Raw genomic sequence first — 12,163 nt, 5'->3', positions numbered from 1 at the left:
TTCTATTCAATAATTCCTTCATATATTGATTGAATTCTGTGGGTTTTGCAATTATTTTCCTCCCATGTTCTACTGCCCTGTGAACCACCCCTTTCCTATTTACTTCACCCCCGTTATAGGGAAAATATGAATATTGTTCGTAATAATTTTTCCATTGCTTTTCCCTCTATTTTCTCTTTTTATTTTTGCTTTGGGCATAATGTCAAAAAATTGCATACACGAGGAAAAACAACAAAATTCTAAATAGAATAAACAAAATAGACAATCAAAAAGCAAGGAATGTTACAAATAATAATATGATTGATCGATAAATTCTACAATTTGCCCATTTAGAAGTGTTTTCTCACACTCCCCTCTTGACAATTTCAATCAAATATTTTGCACCAAGTGCCCCAAATCAATGCTCTGGGACTACATTGATTGACATCCCACCACACCCCCCCCCCATGAGGGGTTTTTGCATTCAAAATATCCTTCATATCTCTTTCAATCCTCCCTCTATATGGTCTCTAGTGTGCTCTCAATATCCACCCCCAACACCATCCTACACACAGAAGTGAAGATTCAATTACAATGCCAAGGATATGGATTTGTGGATGATAGTTGACAACAAGCCATACACACACAACAGAGAATCCTCCATCAAATACATCCCTATAGGTATGATTTTCCTGACCAAACAAAACTTCCCTCCTGAGAATGGATCTTGAAATTTTCCAGTCAAGTTCACATTTGTGATGAAATTCCATGGAAAAGCAATCCCCGCAACTCGTCGATTGGTTTAAATTGAAAAAAAAATATGAAATTGATGCACAGGGTCGAGCTTATAAAATTTTCATCATACACATAGCTATGTGAATGTGGACAATGCTCTATTATGCTTATCATGTAACTACTCGTGGTTGTTGTGTATTGGATAGTAGCTTTAAATATCGTGACTGATTAATTTTTCAGTATGTGATTGATGTGGTATAAAGATAGCCTTCCCCCTCCCCCTCCCCCTCCAGTCAGGACAACAGAATGGAAAATATTTTGATATTATGAATGGAGAGAAAAACTAATCGGTTTTCATGCAAATTATTTATAAAGAAACTCCTTTTCGGAATTTCTCAGTATGAATGGAGATTAACTGGAAAAAGATTTCTCTAAAAATGCGAACAATGACGTCATATTTGCGTTCTCAATCTCTTCCAATGCATAAAGCATTCGTGCTAATGCTTCATCGATGATTTTTGACAACATAATTTATTACTTAATACATTAAAAAGGGATAAAAATATCGTAATGACGTCATTGTTTCCATTTTTGGATAAATCTTTCAAGATTCTCCTCACAGTAGATCACAATGAAAAATTGGGAGTTTTTTTACGATTCTTCTCTTTTTGATTCTTTAAAAGACAATGCTAGTTATATTTATTAAACGAATGATGAATTTCTTCATATATCGATGAACAAACTCCTTTACGTTTTCAAAAAAGACGCCATCTTTTTTTTTCAAGCGTCCTCTACTTCCATTTCTATTTACAGTCGTGCTCTCGTGGTAGGACCGTCGTCAAAATGACTTCTCCGCGGTAAAACGGCTTCAGAATGAGGAATTTTGCCTTCGCAGTGGGACAATTAGTATCCTACCTTTCCAATAGTACTAATTGTCCCACTGCGAAGGCAAAATACTTCATTCTGAAGCCGTTTTACCGCGGAGAAGTCATTTTGACGACGGTCCTACCACGAGAGCACGACTGTATTGTAAATGAATTCTATTGAATTAAATATATTAAACCGATTTTATTGAAAATTTTTTGGTACAGCAATGAAAATTTTGAAAATAATTTTGCTTGAATCGGGCTTATTTTGTATGAGTTATTGAAAAATCTTGGGAGAAATTACCGTCAGGATTTCTAAACAATTGCATAATCTAAACTCCTGATTCATCCCTAAACATTTCTTACGTAAAGAAGTATTATTCCTGAAATTTTCATTGAAATCAGTCAACCAGCTTCAAGGAGCCAGTAGAAATAGGCAAAATAAAATTTCTTCCAATAAGAAATGTAAATGAATAAGAAGAAGAATTTGTACTTGATAGAAGAGCTCTCTGATTGGCTAATAAATTCGTTAAATTATTGTAGTTTTCATTGGCTACCTCATCTTTTCAAGTCACCGCATGGAGGGGAGCTTCAGTGTAAGGTTATTTTGAATTGCGTATTAATTATCATTTAAAATGTTCTTTTGCTAAAATTAGGCTTTTTTGCTAATTTTCTATCCTATTTACTTCTCAAACATTCATTTTCTTAAGCTTTGAAAAAAAATATCACAAAATCTTCAAAAAGGGATTGATTCTGTCAAAAATCTTTTCTTATATAATCAAAAAAAAAATTGTTAGATTTTGACTGATGATGCTATCAAAATCCTTCTATTATCATGTATTTTAAAGGAACGCCAGAGATTTTCTCTTGGGAAAATCTTTCAGAAAAGTCTTAAAAGATTTCTGTAAGATATTTAGGGGAACGTGGCCTAATTCGGACCTCTTAAGGCCTTTTTCAATCCCCTATTACTTAAAACTGATAAAACATTAAATGTAGAAAGTTATGGGAGTTAAAAGGGCATTAAAAGGCCTTAAAATGGTAACTACCTTTATGAATATTGCTTTTTATTTTATACCATTTTTTCTAATTCTGCGCAGACCTTTGAAGGTCGGAATTGGGCCACGTTCCCCTATGATTTTTTTTCAGTATAAACAATCGGTCAAAATCTTTAAATATTTTATTCAGAATACCAAAAATATTACAATTTGCGAATTGTTTTGTAAGATAAACAAAAGATTTTTGACAGAATCGATGCCAAATATTGAGATTTTTCTCTTTGAATTGAATCCAGTTCTAAATAAGTTTTCTCCTCTTAAATTTTCTTCCAAATAATCGCTTTTTCTTTCAAGTGTTTGACCTGTATTTCGGAGCATAATAACATTGTTTCTTTTGATTGTTTATTATTTTGCAGATTGTGACCTCATTTACCCCCTCCAACGGTACGATAAAACATCCAAAAATTGCGCTTCCCTTTAAATGCTAATGCAAGCTGCCCAAAATTGTTTTTCAGAGAGAGAGTTTCTTTGACTTTTTTTTGGTCATGGTGGTGTCTCAATTTTCCATCTTCTTATTCTGAATTGACGCGTAGAGAAGGAAAAAAAAGCAAACCATTCACCATATAATTTCCAGTCTATAAATTTTTGGGAATTTCTTCGACCATTGAGACATACAATTGAGACACTTGCTCCACATTTTCCCTCATTCCCTCTCTGCCTGTGCCCGCACCACCACCCCATCCTGGACTGACCATCCCCCGCCTTTTGCGAAAAGTACTTTCATTTTGGCTTTTAGTGCATCATTTTAGTGCCAATTTTCCAAGGATTGGATTTTATCTCTGACCCAGCCCCCACTCTTTGGGGGGAAAATTACACGCACGTCTTTGCTTCATGATCATCCCCTTGGGGTGGTGCCCGTGGATCTGCATCATCCCACGAGGCATCATTTGTGATGTGTGTGTGTGGTTTTCTTGCTAATTTCCACACTCACTTGATTGGTTGGAAATGCGAGAAAATAAACCCCTCGATAGAATATATATGTATATTGTACATAGCATGGGGGGATGAAGAAGAGAGAAAGCAGAGAAGAAACTTGTGGGTGGGTTATGTGGCTAAAAATAGAAAACACAGCCAGAGGGGATGTTAGATCCCATACTCTTCCCACTGTTTTTTTCTTCCTTTTAGCATTTTCCACCAGTTTATTGGGGAAAATTTTCCTGGAGATGCTCTCTTAAGACGAAAAAAAAATTAGCACTCCCCCAACCATTGAGGAGCCAACAAACAAAGAGAGTTTCTTCGGCAAATTCAGAGGCATTTGCCCCCCCGAAAATCTTTTCTCGCCCTGGAAATTCGCACCTTTTTCTTTGCTCCCCTCAACACTCAGCTAATCCAGCCACAGTAAACAGGAAAATTCTTTCACAAATAAACACTCTGTGCAATTTTATATAATAATTTTTTGGGTGACTCACACTACTTGAACATTTTCTCTCTCTCTCTGTGTCGCTTCAATTTGTATGCCGTTTGGGGCAAAAATGATTTCACGCTGTTGACACGACCAGAGACACCAAAAAACTAAAAATCGAGTACTTCTCGCGCTGTGTTGTTGCCCCTTTGGGTTTGGCGCAAAAGCATGAGAGTCACGCAATCCCATGCAAGTGGGAAAGAGACAGAATTTCAATCCCATTGTAGCCGGATGGGGAAAATCAATAGGAAATCCAGGATTTTTTTTTTGCCAGCCTAAATCCTTTCTTGCAATTTGGGCGTCTTTAGGGGGATTCTTTTTGCCTGACATTCCTGCACATCAATCTCTTAGACACGAAGGAGATTTTCCCAGATAATCCCTTGAAGTGAAAAGTTTGGGCGCATTTACGTTGTGCGTCCAGGTGCGATGGGTAATGCCATGTGGGTGAGAAAGAGATATCCGGAGGCCGCTCTCTTAGTGCAGACATCAGCCAAATTTCTCTGGGTGAAAGTGGAGACACTTGGCAACATCAGCAATTTCATGATTGTCTCTCACGCTTCTGGGATTTCCCCGGAGTGTCGTGGCATCTGGACTTGATCACTTCTGTATGCAAATAAATCATATTTCGCTGACTCAAATAGCTCAGACGGAATTCCCCTGATCATCCTAAGTTAAGCCAGCATCAAATTAGAAATCTAATATTTGTTAATTTTTGCGAAATATCCAGGAAATTTCGCAAAATTCCTAATCTTTTGGGATCGAGAAGTATCTCTTCCGGACACTGTAACCTTCTCAGAACACTCAGATAAGCCCCCATGAGATTAACCAGCAAATTCTCTCTCCCTAGCAAACATAAAAACATCTGGCTTTGTTCTAAAAATAAAATCAGAGCCTTTTCCGCCTAAATTGCAGTATTTTTGTGCATTAATCACCCAGCTATATTTAGAATTGAACATAAAAACAAGAAAACTTTCCAAAATTGAGGTTATGTCAACACGTACCTTTCGTCCTGGATTTTCTCCCCCTCTCAATTTATTCTCTGTGGCACCTTTTGTACAATCACAAATAATTTTTTTACTTCATATCACAGTATTCTAATTGGGTGAGAAAAGTCACAAAGTGAAAATGATGAATGAGAAGAAAAAGGAATTTTCTTTTAGGGAGAAAAAAACAAAACCCCGCTCAAAACAAAAACAAAATGACAACTAGCGCCACGGTGCGGGAATTTTCTCCTTCTGACATTTTGTTTGTGGGGAAGACGCGTTTGTTTGCACATCACACGCGGATTTTGATTGATTTTGTGGGAACCCTGAGGAAGTAATCGTGGAGAGAATGTCCGCAATATATACGCAGCAACAGCAGCAGCCACCACCACCACAGCGTGGTCCTCCGGGGGCTCCAAATCGCGTGATACCCCAACCACCGAGTACGGCGACCATACAGAAGATACTGGATGAGAATTGTAGCCTCATCCAGAGTATTCAGGCGTACCAGAGTGAGGGAAAGCACCAGGAGTGCATGTCGCACCAGCAGGCACTCCATCGGAATCTCGTCTACCTGGCCAATTTGGCAGATTCCACCCAGAATATCCCGCAAATTCTTCCAGTGAGTCCATTTTGTTTTGTCGACTTTTTTTTTATTGTTGCGCGTTCTAATGGAAACTTTCCATCTGCTATAGCCACCGCATATTCTGCAATCAATGCCACCGGGACCGGGAATGCATCCTGGCCCACCGGGAAATGCTCCACCACAGATTGGTGGCCCAATTCCAGCACCTGGGCATGCTCAGGTTGAGGGGAATCAGCCCCCGAGTCAGCCTGGACCGAATTATAATGCTCCACCGGGGGGACAAATTCCACCGGCTTCACAGCCACAGGCGCAGCAGGGGCAGCAGCATCATGCTCCAGCTCCACCCACAGGAGCTCAGCAGCCACCACAGCAACCGCAGCAGGCACAGCAGCCACCGCAGCAGCCACCACATCAACCGCCAACAACTCAGCAACAGAATGCAGCTCCTGGGGGACGTCCAGGTGGTCCCCCTCAGCCACAGGCACCACAGAATCAGGCACCGCAGCAGCCGCAACAGCAGCCTCCACCTCCGCCACAAGCCTATCCCAGGGCTGGAGCATATCAGCAGCATGCACACTATCCGGGTTATCCACCACAGGGACAACCCTATCCAGCACAAGGCTATCCTGGCCCAATGTCATACGGCCCTCCCGGACAGAACTATCCACCCAATAGTGGAGCTCCTGGTGGATACCATCACGGTGCTCTGCCACCGACTGTCACATCAGCAGGTGCTCCACCACCTGTCAGTGCGTACCACAGTACGTCACAGCATCAAGCCGGTCCTGGGGGTTATCCTCCACCACCCAATAGCCAACCATCTGGGCAGCAGCAGCCCCTCTATGGGCCCCCTGTTTCACAAGCACCTCCCGGACAATATCCTCCACCTGCATCAAGCGGCCCGCCGCCCCCAATGGGAGCTTACTCAGGCTATGGGGCTCAAAGCCCGAGCGCCACCTCGTATGGGCAGCCCGGTGCTCAGGGGCAGATGCCACCGGCTCAGGGAGCCTACCCTCCAGCTCCGGGGCAACAAACCTATCCGCCCCAGCAACAGTATCAACCACCAGCTGGCTATCCAGCTCCACAGCCACCAATGGGTCATCCTCAGGTATCGGCTGCCAGTCAAGGACCTCCTCCGCAATCATCTGCACCCCCAGCTGGAGCTCCACCAGCTCCCGGGGCCAATTACACAAATCAACCAAGTCCCGGACAAACCCCATCGCCCAATTCCAATGGAGCTGCTCCACCAACTACTCATCCGGGCCCCATTGCTGCTCCGGCACCTCAGCAATCGTATCCACCACCACCGGTTTCCGGAACACCCCCCAATCAACCGTACTCCTCGCCACCGTCTTCCGTGACACAGACAACGTATTCCCAGGCTCCACCGAGCACTTCCTCATCACCAGCCCCAACTGGAGCCTATCAGCCGCCTGTGTCGCAACCCTATGCTCCCCCACCGGGGGCACAGCCCTACTCAGGACCAGCTGGAGCACCGGCTCAGTATCCACCGCATGGGTATCATCAGCAGGGCTATCCACCATCGCCAATGCCTCAGGGGCAGTACCCTGCACCACAGGGGTATCCGTATCAGCGTCCTGCAGCAGGGCAGATGCCACCGCCAGGACCCCAAGGAGCCTACACGTATGGCTATCAACCTCCACAGTAGGCGCAGTACCCTGCTGAGGGAATTGCCGAGATTGTATCGTGACTTGATGTGCAGAATGTTTTAGCATGGAGATGAGTCTCTGCCGTGTATCTCAATTTTACATTATTACTGCTAATCTCTCCTATATGTAGTCTCTCGATGTGTCAATAGAAGAACGTCTCAAATAATTTGAAAGATCTTTTTTTCTCACCTTTTGTGTCTCTCATTTGAGTTTTTTTTGGAATCCAATGAGAAGCTAAGAGTCGATGCTACAAAATGCGTGTTGGCAACTCCCCCAGTAACCTCTGATCCTCGGTTTCACAGTTGAATGCGACTCATGCGACACTCGATGAAGGCTAAGAAGACTAAAGGCTCTTTCTAAAGAGAAATTTCTCGCGCGGTGCGGTGCGGCGAGGATTTCGTCGCTTCGGATTGGCCGAAAAACGTTCTCGTACGGTGCGATGAGAATGTGTGTGCCATTTCTCGCTTCTGATTGGCTGTAAAGTAGTTTTAATTCGACTGGATTAAGACGCAGATTTCCTGCCGACGCTTCCGGAAAGAGTTCTGAGCTACTAAAATCTTCTTTGTCAATCATTATAAACTCACCACTGCTGAGCTACTATTTTACCACTTTTTTCTCATATTTTAATTCACCATTTTCCGTTCTCTTCTATTCTCGTGTCTATTAGAGTCTGTTGCGTGATTGTTCAGACTTTTTGAATTATTATTTAATTCAATTCAATTTAATTTATTCATTTCAATGGGTTTATAGCTTTCTGCATTCATCGCCGTCTTAGCGTTGTTACCAACCTCCAAGACCAAACGATAGAAAGTTCCTTTCACTGGTTGTATGTTCTTGGTCATTCATTGACCTAAGGGATGGTCACGTTATTTTGGAAACTCGAGCGAACAAAATCGATCAAAAAACTGTTTTTTCGGTGTTAAATCTTAATTCCGAGTATCAGCAATCGTGGCGCTAGTTGTCAAAAATGTAAAGAAAGTGATGTGTCACGTGGTACGCGTGACGTCATTGAGTACACAGTACAATGGTATTTTAGCTCGATAGAGTTTCCAAAATAACGTGACCATCCCTTATTTACAAAAAGGGGAATGCCCATTGAAAGACTACAATCAAGCTGAGCCATACGGCTGTGTAGCTGACTTACTACAAAAAACTAATACACCATTCACTTTACTACAGCATCAATCAACAGAAATGAAAAAAAAAATGGAAATTATTTAATTATTCTATCGTTTTGGGCAGCGCGGCCTACTGCGTTCTTCCTTCATGGATCTGACAAAATTCACTACTTCAAGTTTCGTGGTGAATTCTGGAACTATTTCCAGTCAAATGTTAGAATCTTCCAGTGGAATTCCCCCGCTAACGCTAAAATTTTGAGGTTATTGAGACAAATTCTTGAAATTTACTTTGGAGTCAGGGAGCTACATCCGGAAAACGGAATCTTCTGCTCTTAAACCTCTTAAACTTAAAAACAAAGAAAAGAATAAAAACAACAAATAAAACACATTTTGTAGTCTTTCTAATTTATTTTCTTTATTCACTCTTCTCGTGACTTTGGTTTTCTTTACCTTCAACCGCCTTTGTGCCCTTTCCGCCAAATCCCACCTTCTCCCTGATAGTCGTCCAGATGCTCTTTGGAGCTTCCTTGACGACGATCACAATGCGCTTTGTGGACATGTTGTGAATGGGTCCAAAGGCTAATGCAACCACGGTGCAGGCTAGACAGATAACATTGTAGGGCATGCTGAAATCAGGCACAGGGAGTGTCAGGAGGAGGGATTCCGTGCGGATTTGAACGTAGTACCCCGGCCGGGAGGCATTGAAGCTGTCCACGAAGAGAGATCCATCAACAGGGACGCCTGTGTAGTTACGGGCAACGGGGAGTTGTGCTGCAACAATGGCTGAGCCCAAGTAGTGTCCGTGATTGGCATCCGGAGGGTATTCCTGCCATTTGAGGAAGATGTAGTCGAAGTGAATGGACATTTCGACGGTTGTTCGAGCTGGAAGCCGAAAAGCAACTTCCAGGTGATATGCACGACGTCTCTGCTGCCCAGGGATGTACTTTACAGCTGCTGGCTTAATCTGCTGCCCATTTGGGAGCTTTAGGGATAACGTGTGGAGGTAGACTGGTACAAACCACGGGATATTCTCCTGGACAATAACATTCAATTCTGCCCAATGTGTATTGATGACCTTTGTAACGATCCTCCCACGTTCCTGACCAACACCCAGAATGTACCTCTTAGCGTACAGTGGTGGCGGTGAAATTAGAGTCACAGCAGGCTTAGCATCGGGCTTCCGGACAGCCGCCAAATTGAACATCCTTCCGGGAATTTCCTTCTTTATATCGTACACAGCGAAGGAAGTCTCAATGCCACCCCTTTTGGATGTCACTGTGACCTCTGGGGAGGGGGTAAAGTCAAATTGCTGCGAATGCGTGACATCCAGGTAGATTTTGCTGGATTCAGCCAATGGGCAGGATCCACTCAGACCCTGCCCAAAGAGCTTCCTCACTGACCAATCTTGTCCACCCAGAAGAATTTGATCATAAACCAAATTGACAGTTTGCTTAATTTCCAGCAACTTCCCCGTCCCCTTCCCAGGATTCAGCTGCCTCACGTGGATACCCAGGGAATGGTAATTTGTGGAATGGATGTGATTGGAGTTCAAGAGCGACAGGAATCCCTCACTGTGCCCACACGGCAAGAGCTTCTTCCACGGTGTAAGATTCTCCGTACAAACAACCTCATGGGGGAGTGTTGAGTACCTCACGTAAGTCGAATTGAGCGGGGCGGAGGCGTAAAATTGCGGCCGGATTGTGTAATGCGGCTGAACGGTGTTGGTGTCATCAATAAAGCCCAATGAGGCACACAGAAGACCCGAAAGTGTCGCAACAAGCTTCCTCCATTGCTCATCAATCTTCTCCGGGGTATTCTGTTCCTCCTGCGCAAACCAGGCCCACACTTCAGCACCCGGAGCCGCATCAATCACCGGATAACCCCAACTTTCATACCTCCACAAGACATTTGTGAGACTCACATGAAGTTCCCGAAGGCTGTACACGTAGAAAATCTCCGCAATGGAACGTGGAGCAAGGTGTGTGTGATGAACTGGCAGGAAAATTAAGAGAAAAATCAGATAATTTTCACTCAAAGATAAGACACAAGAAGAGCAACCAAACTTACGATTTTCTTTCTCACTGTACTGCCATTTCGTGGTGAATTGAAAGAATGTGTTTACATGGCCACTGGGCAGGGGCTTGATGAACAACTCCTCGTGGAAATTATCTCTGTACTCACAGGAAATCACATTTACGGACAATAAAAAGGAAATGAGAAAAAGCAACATTTTTTTGTTTATAAAATATCGGTGACTAGTGGCGCCGTCTAGCGGAGGAATTGACTTTGAAAAATCCCCTTTTGCATGTTATTCAAGAACTCCACGGAATTTCCATGGAAATGTCGTTTGTGTTCTTAGAAAAAAAAATTAATTTTTTTTTAAAATTCTAAATGCAATTTTTGATTTTTGATTAAAATGCTTTAAATGAAGACTGCAGTCTAGTGGACCCCTTAATTCGGGTAGGAGAGTGGCAAAAAATGCTTATCACTTGGAGGACAAAACTGGCAATTGCTCCCAATTTGACTCTTTTAAACCATCATAGATTAAAATCTACCCACTTATCTTGATAAATTCTACATCTATGTATAAGTGACTTAAATTACTAGAAGTTCGTTAAAAGAAAATCTAGAAAAACGTTTTCTTTATCTTTATAATCGAAAATTAAGTTAAAAGTTTGAGGTTAGAAATTCGTGTCCTACAAGTGTTAAAATGAAATGTTTATCGTTTTACGAGGTAAATTGTCGCTTCGCTCCAATTTTCCTCGCCCCGCTTCGCGGGGGGTTTTGCGCTTCGCGCAAATTATAGAGAGAAAAAATTGTGATGATTTATAAGTATGATTGGGCACACTCATCAAACCCAAAAGAAAAAATTTGCAAAGAGAAAAAATCATTTTCATACAACATTTCCGGCGACAAATTCAAAAATTCGCAAAAAATGCATGAGAGTTATATGGGGGCTACCTGAAGGGGGGCTTTGGGGGAAAATGGATACGGCCACTCGAAACCGCCTGATATAAGGAACCTCTGTACCAAATTTCATCACGATCGGTCAAACGGTGTAGATTTGTATAGCCGAACACGACGGAAGATTACCAACAAACAGACCTTTCTTTATTATATAGATAGATGGAGAGCTCTCATCAATCTCAAAAAAAAAAATTGCAAAGAGAAGAAATCATTTTCATACAACATTTCCGGCGCCAAATTCAAAAATTCGCAAAAAATGCATGACTGTTATATGGGGGCTACCTGAAGGGGGGCTTTGGGGGGAAAATGGATACGGCCACTCGAAACCGCCTGATATAAGGAACCTCTGTACCAAATTTCATCACGATCGGTCAAACGGTGTAGATTTGTATAGCCGAACACGACTGATTACCAACAAACAGACCTTTCTTTATTATATAGATGGAGAGCTCTCATCAATCTCAAAAAAAAAAAAAAAATTTGCAAAGAGAAAAAATCATTTTCATACAACATTTCCGGCGCCAAATTCAAAAATTCGCAAAAAAAGCATGAGAGTTATATGGGGGCTACCTGAAGGGGGGCTTTGGGGGGAAAATGAATACGGCCACTCGAAACCGCCTGTTATAAGGAGCCTCTGTACCAAATTTCATCGCGATCGGTCAAACGGTGTAGATTTGTATAGCCGAACACGACGGAAGATTACCAACAAACAGACCTTTCTTTATTATATAGATAGATGGAGAGCTCTCATCAATCTCAAAAAAAAAAATTGCAAAGAGAAGAAATCATTTTCATACAACAT

At 42.3% G+C, this 12,163-nt stretch overlaps 3 protein-coding genes across 11 annotated transcripts in view; 1 reads left to right on the top strand and 2 right to left on the bottom strand.

The window, feature by feature from the left end:
• The window catches only part of LOC129790735 (ubiquitin-conjugating enzyme E2Q-like protein CG4502), a 30,460-nt gene extending 25,220 nt beyond the window's left edge, over positions 1 to 5,240 (bottom strand). For 3 of the 9 annotated variants that reach the window (XM_055828415.1, XM_055828419.1, XM_055828421.1), the window contains exon 1: positions 3,932 to 4,144. The gene's annotated coding sequence lies outside the window, so the exon portion shown is untranslated. Of the gene's footprint in view, positions 1 to 3,931; positions 4,164 to 5,038 lie in introns of those variants that run through there. The other 6 variants (XM_055828414.1, XM_055828417.1, XM_055828416.1 and 3 more) reach the window with 4 other exon arrangements.
• LOC129790690 (basic proline-rich protein) lies at positions 5,232 to 7,442 on the top strand. The gene is made up of 2 exons (XM_055828355.1): positions 5,232 to 5,642; positions 5,716 to 7,442. The coding sequence occupies exons 1-2, from the start codon at positions 5,370 to 5,372 to the stop codon at positions 7,273 to 7,275; spliced, it is 1,833 nt and encodes a 610-aa protein (XP_055684330.1). The 5' UTR covers positions 5,232 to 5,369; the 3' UTR covers positions 7,276 to 7,442.
• A 1,340-nt stretch (positions 7,443 to 8,782) lies between these two features.
• On the bottom strand, positions 8,783 to 10,669 carry LOC129790692 (GPI transamidase component PIG-T). Its single transcript, XM_055828357.1, has 2 exons — positions 10,462 to 10,669; positions 8,783 to 10,386 (listed from the first exon to the last, which is right to left on the bottom strand). Exons 1-2 carry the CDS (start codon positions 10,622 to 10,624, stop codon positions 8,810 to 8,812), a joined length of 1,740 nt encoding a protein of 579 aa, XP_055684332.1. The 5' UTR covers positions 10,625 to 10,669; the 3' UTR covers positions 8,783 to 8,809.
• Between the last annotated feature and the right edge of the window lie 1,494 nt (positions 10,670 to 12,163).

This window comes from Lutzomyia longipalpis, chromosome 2, assembly GCF_024334085.1.
Source record: "Lutzomyia longipalpis isolate SR_M1_2022 chromosome 2, ASM2433408v1".
In the NCBI taxonomy this organism is placed as follows: Eukaryota; Metazoa; Arthropoda; class Insecta; order Diptera; family Psychodidae; genus Lutzomyia; species Lutzomyia longipalpis.
Note: the sequence above shows the minus strand (reverse complement) of the source record. Positions and strands in the feature narration are given on the sequence as shown.